Raw genomic sequence first — 21,525 nt, forward strand, 5'->3', positions numbered from 1 at the left:
ATCCACACACACACACACACACACACACACCCACACACAGATGGCTTTTTGCTCTCTAACCTCCGTCGTCTTCACTCTCGATGTCCGACTCCTCGCTGTCACAGTGTCTGATGTCCCGGTGGCCCTCGGGCTCGTGGGCCCAGATCATGAGGCACGTGTCGCCGCCGCCGACCGTCACCAGCAGGCTGTCGTCGTGGCTCCACCGGACGTTGGTGACGTGTGTGCTGTGAGCCACGTAGCGCTTGAACTTTGCATATTTTCCCTGAAGGAGAGAAGCGACACTGTGACATAAACCCGGACAGATCGCGAGGGTCTAACACAGATGAGACACACACTCCATCTGTCTCACCTTGACGGGGTATCTGAAGAGTTTGACGTATCCTAAGTCGTCTCCCGTTGCTAGCACCTTTTTGTCGTTGCTAAGGCAGGCTGCTGTGACCTCGGTGACCTCGCTGATCACGGGCCAGACGCCCTCTACAGACGTCCCCAGCACGCACGTCCACGTACTCCAGTCGATCTTCTCCACCTGAGCGGCGAGCAGAGGAGAGGAAGATCACACATCCGCTCTCTGTGGTGTCTGTCACGTTTATATAAAGACACCACAGACACGATCACATTCCCACTGCCAAACTTAGACACTGGTGAGAATTGGGTCATGTTAGCGGTTCAGTGCCCTTCCTCCGGCTCTCCCTCCTCCCCCGGGGGAAGAATGTGGGCTGACAACGGTCGCTTACCTCCGTGGCGGGGATGGTTTGCCTCTTGCCGCGAGGAGCTTCGAAGAATAACTGCTCCTTAGCGCCCGTGTTGACTTGGAGGAGTTTACCTGTGAAACAAAGAGCACAGAGGGCCCGCGGCTTGTGAAGAGTCACTCAGAGAGGCAGCGCGTGTGAGTGTGTGTGTGTGTGTGTGTGTGTGGCATTCTGCCGCTCAGGCTCACCTCTCTTGTCCCAGTCCAGGTGTGTGATGTAGTTCAGGCATCCTTTGCAAACCCCGACCCGTTTGCTGCTCATCACGTTGTAAATGTCCACAAAAGTGTCTCCTGATGCGACGGCCAGGTATTTCCCCGAACCTGGAAGCAGAAGGAGGACGAGACCAGACGGGGAATATGATGATGAGTTCTTGTTGATCATAAAGTTAAAGGATTCTGCAGTTATTATTGAATCACGCTCCAGACTCCACAGTGACATTCTACTCTAGAGTCCTGGGCTCTCTGGGATTCTCTGGTGTTGGATGGAGGAACAGGATCCTCTGCATCGTGGATTAAGGTTAAGTGTCCCGGCGAAACAGAGTTTAGTTTCTTCCTCTCACTTTGTCGCCCCCCCCTGCTGTTTTCTCATTCCTCTCGTGCTGTCTCTCCGTCTGGCCTGGTTACAAAAAAGCTGCTAATTTGGGTCAAGCCTGCGGCAGAACCTGTGAAACGTGCACGAGCCCGATCAGAACATGTGGAGAAACAGCACGACGGTGCTGCATCCCACACCGGCTCCTCCGCCAACCTGCCGTGTGTGTACCCATGTGTGTGTGTGGCTGGTGCAGGTGGAAGGTGGGAGGTGCGTACCTGGAGAGAATCTGATATCGGAGATGATGTCCTTGCGGTGGTGGAAGGACACCAGGTCCTCCAGGGTGTCTGCATTCACAATGAGGAAACTGCCGTCGTTCAGGCCCACCGCCAAAGCCTTACCATCGGGAGAGAAGCAGCAGCAGCGGCCACCTGCGGGGGAAGACATGCCTCGTCAGGACGACTGACAGAGGAAGAGGAGGACAGAGGAGGACACGGGGGGGACACGGGAGGGCGCTTACCTTTCCTGAGCTTGCGTACAGCCAGCATGCAGTGGCTGGGCGACAGGTCCCATATACGCAGGGTTTTGTCGTCGCTGACGGTGGCGCAGAGAGGAAGATGGGGATGAGTGGCCAGGCCCCACACCTCACCCTCCATGTGACCCTGCAGGCACAAACACTCACATCAACCTGCTGTGTAACCCGGGGGGGCGTTCAAGGTCACAGATGCACTATTAACCCTCAACAGAACCCAACACCTTAAGTATCAACCTCAGTATCCATCAATCCATCACATTCATTCTTGACCGACTCATTTTAAATTGAGATATTCTGGTAACACATCATATTTCTCAGCAGTTCCCGACTCAACCGCCGCTCTTTACGGTCACACAGTCCAGATAACAACACACACAACCACAACCACAAACCTCAGTTCACCTCGCTCAATTCACTTCCTATACGTTTGAAAGCATTTGAAAAGCACGATCAATAGCTTCAGTTGTGTGCGTCTATAATCAAAAAAGCTTGGACGGGGAACGACGCCGCTGCAGGACCACTTAACTAAATGAACAAGGTCCCGTTGAGCAGCGGTGATTCATCACTTTTCCATTTCCCTGGCAACTCTGCAGTGTTGCATTGCTTCAAAGATTAAATCGGAAATCAATCATCCCTTTGGTGGATGGATCCATGTTTGCTATTGATTTGCACCAGTGTTTTGATTTGTTTCTTTGTTTTGCCGGACAATTCTCAAATCCTTGCTGTCGGAGCGTCCTTGAACGCCACACAGAGGAGGAAGGAGAGAGGTCAGAGCTCATTAGATTGTTCCTAGCTGTGACCCTCCAGGATCAGGTCGTACCTGGACCAGCAGCGTGATGGGGCCGCTCTTGTCCACTTCCAAGATCTCGCCGTTCTTCGTCCCCACCAGAATGTGTCCGTGACCCAGTGATATGGCTCGTATGGACGGGTTGTCCTCCAGCAGCAGCCCTGTAGGAATCACCTCATATCAGCTCAAAGCGACTGGTTTGTGATGGGTTTGCATTAGACGGTGCTTTTGTGTTTTTACCTTTAGACCCTGGAGCTAAGACGGCCCTCTTGATGGCGTAGGTCTTCAGGCACCTTTCGAAGGTGTCGTCCCACAGAGCCACTATGCCGTCCTTACCTCCGGTCACAAAGCCCTGCAGAGGGGGACGACATCGTGGCAGCTTAGAACAAACAACATCAGGAGCTCCAACATGATTAGGATGATTCACTGTGGTACCTTTTCCAGAGCGTGCATACTGAAGACGGGCCCGTCGTGAGCTTTGACCGTCTTCATCAGGAACATGTCCCTCCAGATACAAATGTCCCCGGTGCAGGTGCCTGAAAACACCATCTCCTCCGTCCAGCCATACACGGCACACATCATGGTCTCTGTCTTCCCCATGTTCCCTTTACGCCCAATGAGGCCACCGCCTGAGGAGGAGACGACACAGACACAGTCAACCCTGCTCTGAGACCATGTCACCATGGAGACGGTTGTACGCTCCTACCCCGGGCCTCACCTGCTTTATGCCAAAACTTCATATGTTTCACTCCAGCGGTGATGAGCTTGTCGGGCAGGTAGGGGTTAATTTTGACAACAAATATCTTATCTTTGCTTCCCCTGGAGAGAAACGCCACATTAGGAACAGAGAGAGGAAGAAGACAGAAGTGAACAATAAAGCAGCAGCGGCGGCGGCCTGCACCTGACACTCACAGCCTGGGGGAAGCTCCGCCCCCTTTTGTCTCTTGCTCACTCACCCTTGCTTACCCTTCCCTCACCCCGTCTCCCCCTCTTCATATTTCCACCCTATATCATCTCTCTCCCTCCCTCCCTCTCTCTCTCTCTCTCTCTCTCTCTCTCTCTCTCTCTCTCTCTTGGTTGAGGACTCAGCCCCTCCCCCCCTCCTCCCCCTCACTGCCCACCAGGGTCTGCAAAGAAGATTAGTGAAGCTCCAATCCAATAGGGATTTCAGTAGAAAAGCTACGAAGCACGGACGCCGATTTAAACGACAAAATCAGATGTTTGTAAATTTGAAGGTTTTCCTGAAATAGAACATTTTGGTTCCTCACAAACTCCTCACAGATGAATACTTTGTGCTTCAAAAGCAATTCATAATGCAAGTCTGGTAAGATAATCCACTTGCATCAGATACACACGTCTGCTGCTCTGCTCTATCTGCTCTCATGTTTCATTTACATCATACATACACACAGCAACGCCTCTGGTAGTGCAGGAACCTAAATAATAATACGATCATAATCTTGTGTATCTCAAACGCTCCTTTAAAACTGGACAACTTGCATGTCACAGTTTGACTTTATTGCATAATTTGTCGCAGTCATCAAGACAAACTTAGTAGATTTTAGCAGCTATTTCTCTTTTTATCATGAATCTAAAGCTGGAGCTGGTAAACTCCTTCTCAAAGCCTTCAGACCTTGACAGGTCTAAGTGTTCTCCTGTCTGAATGGAGCAGCCTCATCATCTACACAGCAATTTGCTTCCTTTTCTCTCCTCCATCAATCACAGCAGGAGCGCCGCAGAGCAAAGTGGGTGGAATTTAACCATCATCTTTAACCGTACAGGCACTCAAAGGATCGTTTGTCAAAGCCGGTGTTCTCGCCACTGTGCTTTGTCTCCTGATGCGGCGACATCCGTGTAAACACTTTCACATAACTGTACTAACCGCATGGCTGAGAGCTTCTCCCCCTTCCTCCAGTCCCACAGGACCACGGTGTGATTATCGTCCAGGCCCACCGAGGCCAGACGCTTGCCGTCCGCTGTGGGGGGGGGAAACCAAAAAGACAACACGCTGGGTTGGTGCATCGCTCTCATCACCCAGCTCTCCTTTGGTTCAGTGACATTTGAGGCTTGTTAGCAGCAGCCTAGTGGCTCTGATCGATAACAGCAATTCACTGACGGACACAGAGATCATTGCTCTGCCTCCGCCTGCAGCCAATTAACCGAGGTGAGATGAGCACTTCCACCTTTTGCTACTGGAAGCCTTCATCAGTAACAGACAGCCTAAGCCTTTACGAGTCCTCTAGTTCTTCTGTTTCTACTACAGCTCGGGGGAAACAGCTGCACGTTACCTGCAAAGTCCAGAGCACAGACGCCGAGCTGGTGTGAGCCCTTCAGCACCGACAAGGGTTTCAGCGTCTCCGTGTCCCATATGTGGATGGAGGAATCTCGACCCACCTGGACAGAGAAGACAAAGCGACTGAGGCGTCTGCATGTCGGCGTGCAGACGAGGAGGGGTGGAGCTGCATCTTACCTGGCCCGTTGCTACAAAGTCCTTGAGAGGGTGGATGGCCAGGCAGAGGATGTCGTCATCGTGGCCCGTGTAGAAACGCTGCGTGTTCTGCTGTCTGTTGTATACGACCCCGACTGCGGCCACGTGGTAGACGATCTCCCCGGTCTGGGTGTAGAACAGGTTGCTCCTGCAGTCGTAGCCCCTGTAGCTGCAACATAAACAGGAAATGGAGGTGAAAAAAGGCTAAATCAAAGGCTTCACTGAGGGAGGTTTGATGTGATTATCTCTGCATACCCGTGAATGAAGTGTAGCTTTAATGCACTCCCCGGCGCTCTCTCTCTCTTCTTCATCGCCATGGTGCGGTGCTTCTCCTTGCACTGCTCCTTGAGCTGAGGTAGATCTTCTTTATAAACCTGATGATGAAGATGAGCAGCGTAAACAGTGATGGATGTAAAGAGAGGCGTAGGTTTTAACCAGGAGCGTCTCTGATGTCATGACTAACCTGTCGTCTGTACGTGAGCTGCGTCTCCTGCTCGATCTCAGAGTCCATCTCAGGCACGTCTGACTGATCCGAGTCTGACTCTTCGCTGTTGGAGTCGGCCAAAATCTCTGCGGGCGTAAAAGAAGGCCGGCATCACAACACAACACACAAACACACAAACAGCACATTCAGGACAAACTCATTTCCTCTGGAGCAAAGTTGGGCGCTGTTATAATATTTTCCTGTGACACTGCCACGTCTCCTATTCATCAAGCGGCCGTGCTTCACTGTGACATCTCTCAAGACAAATGAATAAAAATGCTGATGCAGCGTATTGAGCCGTGCCAGCGCGGGGCAATAAGCAGCGCTGGCAGCTGAGCTCGGCCACTCACTGGATCCATTAGGAAAATTAAAGGCAACGGCAGTTCGTATGTGCTTTGATTCCAGAGAGGAGCGATGCACTCTGGGAAAAGCATGACTTGGGAATGACGATGCAGTTATGCTCTCCAACTTTCAGTCACTTTAATTGGATTTATCCTAATTAAAGTAATGGCTGTCTAGAGTAGAAATGATCATTCATACAAAGTGTTTAGGAATGGAAGAATATAGAACATTGTTCTCTAAATCAATTGCAGGAGGCCATAAAGGAGCAGAAAGGGATTCATGTTACATAACAGCACATTAAGTCACTGTATAACTCATCATGAGAGCGTTTCTAAGGTCACCAGCTCTACATGGGTACCTCACACTGAATGAAAACACAACAGAATATTTAATGTGATTTAATGTGACGACCAAAACCCAATCATTGCACACAAAACATTAAATGCTCAATCTATAATTCTGTGATAATGTTGGTGGATTTTCCTCACGTGGCGCCCATGTGACCCCTCCCCCCGCTCCCCCTCCCTCTTGTCCCCATGCTGACTCAGAAGTGAAGAAGCTGCCATCACGGCGGCTGAGCTACAGCTGCTACATGGCCAGTGATGAGGTCAGTGTCAGCTCGTACCTTGTGGTGCTATGTGCAGCGCCTCTTTCTTCCTCTCGGGCACAAACTTCCACTGGAACACCGAGTGGTCAGCGCCGCCAATCGTTATGACCCACTGGTAGTCATGTGACCACCTGGCGTTAGTGATGTGGGCCGAGTGACCTAAATACTTTTTAAACTTTGCACCTGAAATCAGAAGGGAAATCCGGTCAGCGCCACATCGTGACAACCCGACTCTCCGTGTGTGGGAGCGATGATGTCATCTTTACCTTTTCTCACGCAGGGATATCGTAACAGTTTGACTAATCCGTAATCATCCGCCGTCACCAAGACTTGATTGTTAAAGTTGGCGTCCACAGAGTTGATGTCATTGATGTCGGAGTATTTGGGCAATATTCCGTTCACCTCTGGACCCAACACACACGTCCAGGAAGCCCACTGCACCAGCTTCAGCTCCTCCCTGTTGGTCACCTCCTTGCCACCTCAAACAGGAGACGAGACGTTTTCATCTTACAAGGCAGCCGCAGCAGCGAGGCGGGACGTTTACATCCGAGCCAGATCTGTGAACCTTTACTTACTTGGCATCCTGTAGAAGAGCCTCCTCCCACCGCCGTCATTGGTCTGCAGGTACTTGCTGTCAGTGGACCAGTCCATGTGCGTGATGAAGCTGGTGGAGCCGATGCACTCGCCTACCTTCTTGTACCTCTGCACCACGCCGTAGATGTCCACAGAGTTATCGTTGGAGCCCACAGCCAGGTGGGCCCCATCGGGCGAGTACTTCAGCTCGTGGATCGCCTCCTTCCTGTCCTTGATGTGCACCACTTCTGTCATATCTCTGCAGGGGAAAGGAGGAAAGAGGTGGAGGAGCGGAATTGGACACAGAGCAAAAACAGATAAATTGCTTCATCTTTAACAATCAGGATCTGAATGCCTCCCACCTGACTCTCAGCACGGTGAAGGAGCCATCCTTCATGCCCAGTGCCAGGTGGATGCCATCAGTGCTCACAGCGGCGCAGCGAATGGGCTCCTCCATGTTGCAGCGAGCGATCAGGGCGTGATCTATGAGGCTCCATATCCTGAAGAGAGAGGGAGGGGAAATCACCTAAATGAATGTGTTCTACTAAGCACAGAACAAAATGAATCAAACATTATTGTGATCTTTGCTCTCTGGGTGATCTGAGCTGAATCACCTGACTGAGCGGTCGTCGCTGCCCGTCATGGCCAGTGGCTTGGTGGGATGAGCGGCCAGAGCCCACAGCTCGCCCTCGCAGTGGCCCTGCATGATGAGGAAGGGCTTGTTGCGATCGTGCACCACCACCTCGAAGATCTCGCTGTCCTGCGTGCCCACCAGGATGTGATCGCCTCGCCAACACACGCTGCGCACTGACAGCCCTGTCAACACACACAGGCACACACACAAACACTGACAACCGGGCAAAAATACACACGGCGACGGTGACAGCAGGCAGGCATTTGCTTATACAGAGTGGAGCATGACAGGGGGAGAATAAAGAAGGTGTAAACAGCCAGCTGTGGGCTGCCGGTGATGAGGTTTCAACAGGAAATACAATGGCGGCACATGGTGTCAAAGCTGGCCTGCAAGTGACACTGGAGTAAGTAACAGGGAGGAGAGGATGGAGGATGCATGCGCTGTATACACACGTGAGCGCCACATGTGTATACAGCGTACGGCTACAGCGGGTTGGACTTACTGACAGGAGGAGCGAGGACAATGCGGGGGTGTTACACACTGACATGGTTGCTTACTGCACCCTCTACAACTTTACCCACCTCGGCTATTTTCACCTCTAGCTACTGTTTGGCCCGTGATTATAAACAAAAGAGATGGAGAAAATAGAGAAAAAGAAACAAAACGTTAGTGGGGGGGGAAGAGTAATTGTAGAAAAGAAGGATTCTGCATTTGACTTACTAACACTCCACCTCTCTGCTCTCTAGAGGACAGAGGAGGCAGTTTGACTTCACCTTTATATCCTTGGTCTGTTTCCCTGAGATCAATGACGGTAATTGGTTTGAAGTTGAGATCCCACAGTCGGACGCAGCCGTCCCGGCCTCCGGTGGCGAAACCCTCCTCGCAGGCATTCATGCTGAAAATCCCTGACTGGAAGAAGTGACAGGCTGTTAGCGGGGAGCGGCGCCGTGAACAAGCCACGTCAGAACCAGCCGGGCGTTCGGTTTGACGAGGCTTTCACAATGGTTAGCTTGTTACCGAGGCCTCGAAATAACACAACGCTAGATAAAGAAGGACGGGGAGGAGGGGAGGGGAGGGGAGGGGAGGGGAGAATGGAACACACTTTTATATTCAGTAATTATAAGATAGTTCTGCTCCTTTGGGTTTGTGTGATTGGCAACATGCTGCCAGCCAGTCCCTGTCACAGCCCCCGGTAGACATTTGGTGTTTGGACCGCAGCAATGAGTGTGTGTGGCCGTTATTATCCCCTTCCCCCTCCCCCACCCCTTCCATCTTCTCTCCCAGCTGTTGATCCCGTGGAGATCATTTAATCCTGTGGAGCAAAAAACGTTGATCCTTTTCGGCAGAGGCAGAATCAAACCCAGTCTGCATGCCCCCCCCCCCCCCCCCCCCCCCCCCACACACACACACACACACACACACACACACACACACCCCCACCCACACACACACACCCACACACACACACACACACACACACACACACACCCACACACACACACACACACACACACACACACACACACACACACACACACACACACACCACCCCGCCCTCTTCCTCCCTGCTTCCCGTTGCCTGGATGGTTGAACAGCCTCAATCACAGACAAAACTCTGTGTAACACTGGTCAAATTTTCTAAAATCTGCTCAGGGACCAGAAAATCCAGGGCTTGCAGACGGCGAAAACCCTCCCAGGATACCTTCTCTCCCCTTTGACTTTCCTGCTGCCTGTGCTGGGTAATAACAGGACTTTGCTGTGATCACAGGGATTCTGGCCTCTAGAGTCCCTGAGGCGACTCGTTCAGACCCTTAAGGGTTAGGGAACACCTGCAGACTTCAGACTCACCCCGTGAGCTCCTTGCACCGTCCGGATCAGGTTGATCCCTTTCCACACGTAGATGTCACCATTCAAGGCACCTGAATACGTGACCTCGTCCTTGGCACAGGCCAGACACAGGATGGTCTGCAGGTCCCCCGTTTTGCCAAACACACCTCGTTTGGGCGTCAGGGCATTACCACATAAGCTCCAAAACTGGAAAAACACAGACAAAAGAGAACAGTTAGAAAGTATGAAGGACCATAATCCTCTTTGTAATCCTGTTATGAAAGAGCAGATAGACAATTATGCAGCTTTCTATTTCAACGCAACACTGAAATGTAACAATACAGTAAATCCACAGTCACCTTGGAAATATAATGCTAAGTCAAAATCTGAATGCCCCCCTTTCACATGGGAGACTCAGAACTCTAGCTGGAGGTTCAGAGCTGAAACCACCTGATCAGCATGCACAGACACACACACACACACACACACACGAGCATACATACACACACTCAAATGGAGGCTCATTATTTATGAACAAGGTCATTGGGATGCATGTGCAGGGGCCTCGTCTGAGGGCTAAATCCATCAAACAGAGACAGAGAGAGAGAGAGAGAGGGAGAGAGAGAGAGAGGGAGAGAGAGAGAGAGAGAGAGAGAGAGAGAGAGAGAGAGAGAGACGCTCCATCTGCGGCCGAGATGAGATCACGGGGAGAAAGTCACGATCCCAGAGACGCGGCGGCGGCTCACACGTGACGCTGACACACACACACCTCTCCTCACACTCATCACAGGTAACAGCAGGGACGTGACAGACGCCTCTCCTGCTGCACCTAAAGGAGGAGATCCCTCAACATTACCTGCCAACCAGGCAACAGGCAGGGAAATCTGGTTCACCGCAAAGAAAACAAACAACGTAACCTTGAGCCAGGACGACCCTGCAGCAGGCGGATCAGCCTGAATGCAGCCGGGCTGATCGGGGGAACAAAGGAGCAACACTTCACACAGTACATGTACATACAATACAGTATTCTGTTTATCAAAGCAATCTCGCCCACTTTCACTTCCTGAGACCACTGTGTGTGATGAGAGCAGAGAGACGCTCCCAGCATGAGCAAATGAGCCACTCTGTCACCCTCACTAACACCTCTCACGCCGCCTGATAGGGCCGCCGCGTGGGAACGGGACGGATCAATTATCAGACGCAGACATCGCAGGATCAAGATGTAGCACCGCCGTCAAATATGGACGGCTCCTATGCATCACAACACAAGAGAGGAGAGGGAGCGGAGCCCAGAGCGGAGCCCAGAGCGTCGGAGCGGAGCCCAGAGCGGGTTTGTGCCGGGGATCAGGGTTAAGTAGTACAGATCATAGGTTTGTAGGTAATGGGAGCATGCAGATACGCACGCTGGATTGTGTGGAGCTGGCGAGGCTACGTGAGGTCTGGATGGGATAGGGGAGGGGCTGGGGCTGAGGGGAGGAGGGGGCGGCGGCGTGGATGCGGCGTGACCGCCCCGGCCCTCCCTGCCCGCAGCCGATAAGGCAGCGAGACGCCGGCGCCGGCTAATCCTCTGGCTGCTGATTTACTGAGAGGCCATGGGACGCTGGAGGGGGTTTATGATGAGGAGACAGAGAGGGGGAGAGGATCTGTGTGCTGCTCTGGGATACTCACACTATTACAACCTTCTCCTTCTTCACTACATCTATCTGCCCGGCTTTACTACCACATCATCATGACACAACCTGAGGAAAACCCCACAAATTTAGAGGAAAAAAACAACACATTCTGGATTATCCAAGCGCAAAATGTGTGTCTCTGGATTTGGGAGTTTTCAGGATGATCATGATTCTCACACACACACACACACACACATACACACACACACACTCCAACAGAGATCCCTCTACACTCCTTTACTTTTGGAACTGGGGTAGATTTTACTGCTGACGTAAGTGCTGTGAATATTTCATATAAAGCTGCAGTCCAGTAAAATGCTCTATCTAAGGTAAAATAACTGAAAGAAACCAAATGAGTTAAAAGAGAAACCTCATAAACTGTGACTCTGAGTCTCAGGCAGAATATTAGGTTTTATTTCTCAGACTTAATAGACTTCTAGAGGAGATCTGGACGTGGAAGCTGTTCCTCTGAGCTCAGGATTACAGGCTTGTCTTTAGCTCATTGACTTACTTCAACCAACACTTCAACCAACAGTGCAGGGAAAAGCTTTTAAATGTAATGAATGCAAAGAGGGGAGGAGCCTGCCACGCCCCCAAACCGCCACCGCCGCCCAGCTCGTCCCCCCACACACACACACACTCAGGCTGAATAACGCCACGAGAGATCTTCCAGATTACTGGATGCAAGCGAGCTGGAAGTTGAATTTCCCCACACACACACACCATACATGAGCGTGAGGGAACATGTGCACAGCTGATTGGTCAGTGAGGCGAATGAGGGTGGTATGTAAGGCAAATGGTTACAAAGTATGATTAGCTCGGAGGAAGCCTGCTGGGAGGAGTGTGTGGACAGCAGCCTTGTCACAGGGGTGTGTGTGTGTGTGTGTGTGTGTGTGTGTGTGTGTGTTCTCCACAGTCTACCAGTGAGGGGATTATGGGGGCTAAATCTCCTGGATGCTCTGAGTGCTCTAATCACCGAGCAGGCACAGGGGCTGGGAGCAGATGTCACATGGTCCACAGGGGTGAAAGCTGGCAGGGAATTATGTGGGACAATCGCTGGAGATCGCCTTGGCATCATAAAGCCAAAAGGGGTAGGAAAGAAAAGAGGAGAAGAGGGAAAGACGAAGGCCGGAGTCGGAGTGAAGGGATGTGGCGGGGATTGGGGGATGGGAGCGGAAAACCGGAGGGGCAGCGAAGGTCTGGAGGGGGAATTACTGTTGAACAGGAGGTCAGGCTGGATGGAGAGCAGGGAGTCATCAGCCCAGCAGCACACTAACCCTCCTGACTGCACCGAACCCGTTTAAGTTTTGACTCCACAGGGCCCGCTGGGTGCACTTCCTGTCTATTTCAGCGTCTTTCCCCTTCGTCCCTACAGTTTGTGTTTACGCTCTTCCTTCCTCTGTGGCTCTGCAGCTCCTTGTTATTTCCTAATGGTCTCAGCCACTCGATGAACACCGCCACACGTCCCGCGGGAGAGCTTGGCGAAGATACCCGGCGTGAGCTCATTGAAGATTTATGAACGCCGCTCTCGTGTGAAAAAGAAGCAATGGAGATCGCAGGCACAGCTGCAGCTCATACAGCAGGGGGGGCCGGAGGGTGGGGGGGGGGGTCTCCAAAAAAGCTGAATGAGGAGAGAGCTGAGCTGAATGGTGGAGCTGAGAGCAGAGTCATGCTCGCCCATAAGAAAGCTCATTTTCCTCTCTGTGGTGCAGATAACTACGCGTTTGAAAAGAGAAACTGGGAGTCATTGCCTGTCCTACTTATGTTAAGTGTCTAATAACCACGGGCTGTGGAATAAAGTCAATTTGCATACATCTATTTAAGGCTTTGATGTGAGCGCGGCGATGAAGTGGAGACGGCGCCGAGCCATCAGTTTCTTCCAAGCTCCCCCCCCCTCTCCCCTCCGAAAAGAAATCTCAATCTGTTTTCTGGTATTATGCAAATGAACCACAAGACTTCAGTCCAGGAAGCAGCCGTACCTTGATGTGTTTAACTCCACAGCTCACAAGCTTGCTGGGCTGGTACAAGTCCCACGAAATGTCAAATATCTGTGGAGGAGAAGACACACATTCAATCAAATACTGTGATCAAACAGCGTATTGGTCCTTAAAGAGGGTGAGGAAGATGAATAAGATGCTGGAGACCTGAGATCTGCCTCACTAGCTCCAACCTGAGAACATGTGACGTGACTAACAGCAGGAGAAGTCAATCAGGTCTTTCACAAAGCACTCAATTCATGGATAATGAAGATTCCTGCTGAAATTCGAGCGAAAATTATGATATTCTGTAAAAATAACAACATTTCTGGGTCATTCTGTAGATGTTTGTCCTTCACTCAGGCCTTTGAATGGACAGGCGATGGACCCACAGAGCCACGATCAATAGAACACGTGGAAAAGCCTCGAAAAGCTTCTCTACTTTAAATCATTAGCTTAATCTGATGTAAATTTCCTGAAAATCGTGAAATTCGCTTTAATCTGTTTTCATCACGCTGCTACGTGTGTTCAAATACTATTAAACTACTAAAATACTATTGAATCAAATCTGTCGTGAAAGGCTTTAGAGGGAATTACAAGCAGGCAGGGAGGGAGACTGTGTGCGTGCGTGTGTGTGTGTGTGTGTGTGTGTGTGTGTGTGTGTGTGTGTGTGCACGGCTGTGATAGAGTGTGTGGGTTGAGTGGGAAAACAACAGCTGCCCGTATTTCATCTTTTTAAAATTCCTTTTCATTGGCGGCGTGTCCTCTCAGACGAGCTCCGGGAAGCTGGCAATCAATCAGGCCTAACTTGTTTACGGCTGCTCGGGGCCGGAGCTCCATCCTGAGAGGATCGATACCGAGCTTGTGACTGAGACAAGGGGAGGAAGAAAAGCCTTTACCCTGTCTGTGTGACCGGGAGCCGCTGCCAGCACCTTCCCTCTCCTCCAGTCCCACACACAGATTGTGTTTTTTGAGTCCAAGCCCACGGACACCAAACACTGCAAAAGAGAGGAAGGAGATGATTCACACGCAGCGTCACGGGCTGAACGGTTACGGCTCTGTTGCACACGCATTCATCTCCACTAGCTGTGGACGGAGTGGAGAGATTCAGAGGCTAATAACAGCTAGAGAACAGTTGTCCGGCCCGTGGCGATCGGAGCGAGCACGTTAAGAGAGCTTTAGCTGCTGGAGCCTACAGCTGAGGGAGCAAGTGAGGGAGTGAGTGAGTGAGGAGGCAGCAGTGGAGCAGAAGAGGAAAGGGAAGCATCTCCACTCAGACAAGGTGTCCTCTACGGTTCAGCACCCAGATTTAACCCGGTGAGGGCTGAAGATATTTGTGCTCGTTGGCTTTAAAATGAGTTGTTTATATTTTATACACAAAACTCTCGGCTATAAAACAGTCCATAATAGTTTTTCTTATTGCTATAGAACTAGAATGTACAGGTTCTGTGAAATGTCCTCCTGTGATGAAGTTGTCTCTTCATCACAGTGAACATTGATGCATTAATGCAGCACAGACTTCAGTCAGATCGTCTCTCCGTCCATTAATCCATCCAGCCATAGTCGCCCAGATGTCCCTCTCTCCGGCTTCATCCTCCTGCTGCTTCCAAGGAGATCCAAGATGTCTCCAGGTCAGACCCTCCCCCCTCCCCCTTCCCCCCAACATAATCTGGCCCCGCCCCTTTACTCTCTTCCCACTTGGACTACATGCTTCCTCCATATCCCAACTCCTCAGCCTAGCCCTTAGAGTGAGGAGACTCATTCTGACGGCTGGGGATCTGCAATCTCAGGCTTTCTCCAATGGGAGGGAGAGAAACATGTACAGAGCTAGAACACTACATCACACACTTTGCTGAGAGAGAGAGAGAGAGAGAGAGAGAGAGAGAGAGAGAGAGAGATAAAAAGGTTTTAAACAGAGAGCTGATCGGTGAAATATCGATTTTTTGGAGACACAAATAGTCCAGAACACCATCAGGTGGAGGCTGCAGTGTGTAAATCTAAACTGAGTGAAACATGAGTGAAACGGTTAAAGGGACAGCGAGGGGCGTGTCTCTGTAACCACGACCCCGCAGGCCGGCTGCAACAGCAACCCAAGCTGCAGAGCTGGAATTGTTGCTGCTCTGCCGCTCCAGCTGAACCTCCCTGCTTCCACTCTTAGCTCCACACACACACACACAAGCTCCACCATTGTTTGCATGATGGACTGGAAGTGCAGGTTATTGTTACAGAGCGGTGTACCTGTCCTTCCAGGTCGAAAGCCAAGCAGGCGATGCCGTGTGTGTGCACGTCCTTGAGGATGGACACGGTCTGCACAGTGTAGGAGTCCCACACACAGATGTACGGCTCCTTGCCCACCTGACCCGTGGCCACCAGCACACGCTCCGGATGCAACGCTAAACTAGAGAGGGAGAGAGGGGGAGGGGGAGGGAGAGAGAGGGAGAGAGAGAGAGAGAGAGAGAGAGGGAGGGAGAGAGAGAGAGAGAGAGAGAGAATGAGAGTTAATTCAAAGATATGGCTGGTAAAAGGGCAAACATCTGATTAGTGTTGCACTTTGGTGTGTGTGCCTTTGGGGGTGTGCATGTGTGTGTGTGTTTGTGTATGCACGTGTGTGTGTGTGCAGAGAACAGTAGCAGGGCTCAGCCTCCTGGCGTTGGTCTGAATTTGGCAGCTTGACCCCCAAACCCATTTTCTCTTAGGTGACCCTCTCACACACACACACACACACACATCCCCACCTGCAGGGGGTTACAATGTACAAAAATCACTGTTAGTCACATGACAGATGTATCTTCTTCCCCCCTCTGTGTATTCTCTGTGATGATGGTTTGGCCCTCTGCCCCTGAGGGTTTCCTCACATCACCAGGCATATGTTTCTAACACTGTTACATAATCCCCCCTCCCCCTGCCACACACACACACACACACACACACTCACACGCTTCCCCCACCTACAAGCTTTCCCACTCTCCAGCTGAGCGCCCGGCGTGCCGTATGAATCCTCGCTCTGCCCGTCCTGGCGCTCACGTTCCGGGCGGGGCAGAGCGATTCATCCTCTTGTCTCTTTCTTGGCCCAATGTGTTTCCTGCTGCCACGGCGACCCTCTCCATTACAATCAGGCCGCCTGTTACCCCAACTGCACTCTGGAATGTCTAATCCTGGCACACAGTCGGAGAGCGGGTCAGGGAGGCTTCACGGGCCGGACAGCACCGGCCTGCTGAGTCCAATCAGCTCATGACAAGGTGGTTTCTCTCTCTCTCTTTCTCTCTCTCTCTACCATTTTAATCGCTCTCCATTCCCTCCCTGTCTGTCTGTCTCTCTATCCAAACTTTACCCGGTGAATCTCTCCGCCTGAATTATTCCTTCATCTCTCACGGTGACACCTCATTTGCATCTGAAAGTGCTGCCTCCGTGTCTCCTGTGAACTTGACAGAAGTTGGGTGGTGTAGCCTCTCTGGAGACGGAGCCTCGCCGCTGTGGCAGACGTGAGCCTTATTCCCACTCAGCCCTCGCTCACCCGCTTCACTTACCCACCTTCTTCTTTGTCAAACCCCCCTCCTCCTCCTCCTCTCTCTCTCTCTCGTTCTTTCTCTCGCTCTCTTTCAACCTGGCACAATTTCTCTCCTTCCTTTATGTGAATTATATAATCAGAGCAAAGCGGCTAAAAATAGCATTCAGAGGAAGAGAGACTGATTGGAACACTTTGGGAAATGCAGACAGTCACGGCGGAGAAATCTGGCTTTGTGATGAGCAGGTACAGCAAAACTAATCTGGTTTGGTCCGACGTCAAGCAAGCAGACGGCTGAAATGAAGCAAAAAGAGAGGAATGAAATCTCCGACGGCGGCGAAGGGAATTGAAGCGACTTCCCTTGCATTTGGGTTTCCTGCGTGGGATCAGAAGGTGGACAGATTCGTCTCCGTCTCTCTGTTTCTGACCCTTTGGCTCCTCTCTCTCCCTTTTCCGCCAGCACACACACACACACAACCACACACATCATTGCTTCACTTACATTTCTGTCTGTTTAAGAAGTGGCTAAATGCTCTCAGTAATGATGTACCCTGCGGCTGGGCGCCATGCTCCTCCTGTACGCCAGCGCAGGCTCCGGCCCTTTGATGAAGCCGTCTCCCATCTGCCAGAGCCGGCAGAGCAAAGCCAGCTGAATGGTACAGATGCTGCTTTCATGTAGATGGGAGGCTAATTAAACTGCAGAGACAGAGGCTCATTAGAGGAGCCGAGAGTTGATTTCTCATTGTGACTATGCAGAGACACAGTTCAGTCCGCTGCCATTAAATAAACAAATACATCAACTGGAGGGCATACCTCCCCCAAGCTCGAGTAGTTTATGATTTATCTAATCTAACAGGTTTTTGACTCGACCGTGACCACCTGTAGATCTAAATTTAGAGACAAAATGTAACTGTTGCTGCTGTTATAGCGCCACCAGCAGGTCATTGACGTTTAGAAGAGTGAGCCATGCCCACTCATTGTTATTGTAGACAGCAAAAATGGCAGAAAATCAAGATACAGGCCAAGCAAGTTTCATATCTTGCCAACAGACAAGCCAAAAAATAAAAACAAATAAAACACTAATAATAAGTACATAAATAAATAAATAAATAAATAAATAATAAATTCAATAAATTCAATAAATTTAATAAATTTAATAAATTAAAAATAATACTAATAATAAAAAATAACTATTATTAATAACAGGGTCAGACTGGGCTGAGATTCACATATGGTAGTAGAATCGTACAATATATACAATTTAAGAGTAAAGAATAAATATCGTACTGTAAATGTAAAAATATAAAACGTAAGAGTGATGAGTAAGAAAGCTTGTTTAAGCTGTATTTAGTAAGTAAGAGGGGCTTGAGTGGATCTTGACTCAGGAGTGAAGTTAGTCAGACTTTATGTAACAGGTAGATGATGATGGTGATGTGGGCTGATGATGATTAAGTTGGGATCCACACTCCTCAGTGGTGGTTGCAGTGTGTGACTTTGTCTTTGGTGGATTAGAGAGGATCAGCACATTTCCAAAGGTGTATACAGACAGAACAGGGTATTTCCTTTAATCCAGCTGCCAATCAAAAGGCACCTGCACATACAGCCGCTGCCTCAAACTATAAATAGATTCCCTGGAATGAAAGCGGGCAAAAGCTGAATTCGCTGTTGGACATTAATATAATACTACATATTATTTTAGCTTTGACGTTCGACTCAATAATACAACATTTACACCCGCAATATCTATAATATCGGCTCAATAAAGTGTCAGTACCAAGTTCCTGAATGCACCACTGCTGTCTGAGCAGTGGCTTGGGTGAGGCAAGAAGAGAATTCAGTTATACTCCATCATTTCCACTCCACAAATAAGCTTTAAAACACCAGCTAAAACTAACGTCTGCCTCGGGTTTCTTTCTTTAATCCCAGAGACGCTGATGCCCAATAATATCATTGCTCTAAGTAACTGTACTGCACTTTGGAGGAGCTTAATTAGGGAAGACAGATCTGCTCTTTAGAGGCCCACACAGGCTTTAAGAGCAGCATGGCACTGAGTCTGGGTGACGGGTCGACCCACCAAAGCCTTAAACGTCCCACTGACACTCACATCACCTCTCTAAAAGATCCATCTGAGGCATTACCAGTATGAATGACCCAGGTGGTGCAGTTCAGAGGGGTCGGGTGATCTACAGAGGCAGAAATCAGCTGAAAAGTTGCCAAAAAGCTTAAAAATAATGTTTAAGGAAATGCATCAACACAAGTAGTGCGTGTGTGTTCGTGAGTGCGACCACAAAGCGAGATGGAGCTCTGGGATTAGGACATGATGCCCATTGCCTGTAATTAGTAATTGCCTGATAGCAGAAATGCTCACACACTAACTGGAGTTGTGTGCAGTCACATCAGAGTCGTTCATCTATAAACATGCAAGGCTTTGATTTGGGCAACAGGGGGACGAGCAAGTCCAACGCACCGGAACAGACCAGAGGAGGATCTGAGGACGGATGAAGATGAGATACATGAAAGCATGGAGCTGCAGAACATGATTTGGTGTGTGTGTGTGCGGGTGTGAGTGTGTGTGTGTGTGTGTTTGTGTGTGTGTGTGTGTGTGTGCTCCCTGACATTAAACTACACACATCACCATGCGGGGTTAGTTCACACACTGAGCTCATACTGTTCACAGTCTGCAGCTGTGAGACTCTCGTCTGCAAACCTGACACATTTACTGCACACACACTTTCCTTCTGCTTCCAACCAGCGCAGTTAATTAATTAGAAGTTGAAAGAAGTAAAGGATTTATGCTCCACCGAATTTACAACTCTCCCTCACCCTCCCACCCCCCTCTCTCTCTCACTCTCTCTCTCACACACACTCCCTCCCTCTCTCTCTTCCTCCCTCTCTCTCTCTATCTCTCTCTCTCTCTCTCCATCCCTCTCTCCCTCCCTCTCTCTCTCCCTCTCTCCCTCCCTCTCCCTCTCTCTCACCCTCCCTCTCTCTCTGCTATCTATAATCTAGCATGCCAGACCTCAGATTTGTCCTTTTTTAAGGCCTGGAAAATGTTCCAGAAATCTAGATATATAAAAAGGAAAATGACCTTAACTTAACTTACACTCTAGTCATCAACACCATGTGTGTGTAGCGATGCATTCATGCCCCATCAGATCTAACAGGTCATTCAGTGGAATCGAGATTTGATTATCAATTTGTCAATGTTTTTTTTGACATGCTGTGTAATATGAGGGGGTCGCTCCACAGGAAATGGAATGAATCCATTAAAAAGAGATAATCTTTACACACACACACGCCTACACACACACACACACACACACACACCCAATGCATACTGTATATTCCAGCTGCTGCAGCTCTATTATGGGCGATTATCCAAACTGATTTATGAATCCATTTCTCCTGGAATACAGGATCGTACAAGACAAATGTTGCTGCTTTGCTCACAGCCTCCTCCTCATACATAACATAGAACCAGAATCAATATGGCTTCTCTACTCGCCTCATCAACAAGCGATGTCCCCACCACGCCCTCATCCTCTGCTAACTTCACACACATAAATAAAGAACTCAGATGGCATCGGTGCAGCCCTCCTCATCATTTGCCCTCCACGCCTCCTTGGGAGGATTCCACAGAGCCATGGCACAGGTCACCCAGGTTACCATACATCTACATCTGCTGCATTGTGAACTGTGTTTTAAAAACAAATTAACCTCCTTAGTCCGTTCCATTATCGCTTGAGTACCCAATAAATTAACATCCCTCACAAAGGCCCCGGTAAAAGGGCAGGGCAGGCCAGCGAGGGAAGGTGAGAGCCCTCATCATCTGTCAAGGAAGAGATTAGCCTTTCATTCATGTGAAAACCTGCTTATTACCTCCTCCAGATCAGACCAGGAGACCAGCAGGCTGAAGTAGCAGCAGCCGGATGAGATCAAATCAGCAGGGAGAAACAAGGGCGGTAATCAAATCATCAAGCACAACGCCAAATTGGTGTGTAGCTCATAAAGAGAAATAAAAGATCATTTGATTGTATGGTAAAGCAGCGAGCGGAATAAACAACTTGGCACTGGGGACGAAGGACGGACGGACGGACAGACAAGAGCCAGAGATCTGAATCTCTGTGTTGGGCTGCATCTTTTCCGCATGAGTTAGTGCAACGTGAGAGCAGTGGGGCGCTGAATATGTTCAATCGCTCCTAGTTGTGCTCTTAACTTCCATGGAAATGAGAGCTGTGTTTAAAAGAGACAATTAACCGGCCCACATGGACGCTAGAAGAGATCTGTAGAGAGATCTAAGCATGTGTCCGTGAAGTTTATGCATTTAAATTAACCTGACAACAGAGAGTACATGTGGCAACCCATCACACTAATGCACGGAATGACTCATAACATCTTGAATCTGAATCATGCCACACACACACACACACAGGCACATGCACACGCATGTACAGATTACCAATACCAATGCATAACTTCTGCATGGGAAACCTCACAGTGTGGCTCAATCAGTGACTCCTTCAGTCAAGTGTTTGAACGTAGGCACTTCACCCACAAGGCAGCGAAGGGCCGGTGTCTCTGTGTTTCAATTAATAATAGAGCAGGAGCCCAGCTGACTAACGACACAGTATATAATGCTGTCATCTCCAGGCCAACACACACACAATGTCAACACAAGCAATTGGACACAGGGGGTTATTGTTAGTGTGTGGCCTCTTCAAAGAGACACCGGCCACTCTGAAGACAAACGTAAAGTAGAAAGTAGGGACAGAGAGAGACGAGAGACCGGCTGCTGCTTTGGGAGGAAATGAAGGAAA

General features: G+C 49.9%; 1 protein-coding gene across 4 annotated transcripts in view; it reads right to left on the reverse strand.

Annotated features, from left to right (window-relative positions):
* The window catches only part of eml5 (EMAP like 5), a 29,914-nt gene that overhangs the window by 7,486 nt on the left and 903 nt on the right, over positions 1-21,525 (reverse strand). For 3 of the 4 annotated variants that reach the window (XR_012964695.1, XR_012964694.1, XM_076161616.1), the window contains exons 2-26: positions 15,442-15,601; positions 14,103-14,201; positions 13,207-13,275; positions 9,576-9,761; positions 8,501-8,636; positions 7,708-7,909; positions 7,456-7,593; positions 7,096-7,352; positions 6,787-6,999; positions 6,539-6,703; positions 5,551-5,657; positions 5,343-5,461; positions 5,070-5,256; positions 4,888-4,993; positions 4,482-4,575; positions 3,318-3,418; positions 3,035-3,228; positions 2,840-2,951; positions 2,633-2,760; positions 1,798-1,939; positions 1,556-1,708; positions 938-1,069; positions 735-823; positions 350-526; positions 61-262 (exon numbers count right to left, since the gene is read on the reverse strand). Coding sequence is in view for 2 of the 4 variants with exons in the window: in XM_076161616.1 (XP_076017731.1) it covers positions 61-262; positions 350-526; positions 735-823; positions 938-1,069; positions 1,556-1,708; positions 1,798-1,939; positions 2,633-2,760; positions 2,840-2,951; positions 3,035-3,228; positions 3,318-3,418; positions 4,482-4,575; positions 4,888-4,993; positions 5,070-5,256; positions 5,343-5,461; positions 5,551-5,657; positions 6,539-6,703; positions 6,787-6,999; positions 7,096-7,352; positions 7,456-7,593; positions 7,708-7,909; positions 8,501-8,636; positions 9,576-9,761; positions 13,207-13,275; positions 14,103-14,201; positions 15,442-15,601 (3,668 nt within the window). In the remaining 2 variants the exon portion in view is untranslated. Of the gene's footprint in view, positions 1-60; positions 263-349; positions 527-734; positions 824-937; positions 1,070-1,107; positions 1,411-1,555; positions 1,709-1,797; positions 1,940-2,632; positions 2,761-2,839; positions 2,952-3,034; positions 3,229-3,317; positions 3,419-4,481; positions 4,576-4,887; positions 4,994-5,069; positions 5,257-5,342; positions 5,462-5,550; positions 5,658-6,538; positions 6,704-6,786; positions 7,000-7,095; positions 7,353-7,455; positions 7,594-7,707; positions 7,910-8,500; positions 8,637-9,575; positions 9,762-13,206; positions 13,276-14,102; positions 14,202-15,441; positions 15,602-21,525 lie in introns of those variants that run through there. The other variant, XM_076161615.1, reaches the window with a different exon arrangement.

This window comes from Genypterus blacodes, unplaced genomic scaffold, assembly GCF_046128005.1.
Source record: "Genypterus blacodes isolate CSIRO-AG114 ecotype Tasmania unplaced genomic scaffold, CSIRO-AGI_Gbla_v1 ptg000112l_1, whole genome shotgun sequence".
NCBI lineage: Eukaryota > Metazoa > Chordata > Actinopteri > Ophidiiformes > Ophidiidae > Genypterus > Genypterus blacodes.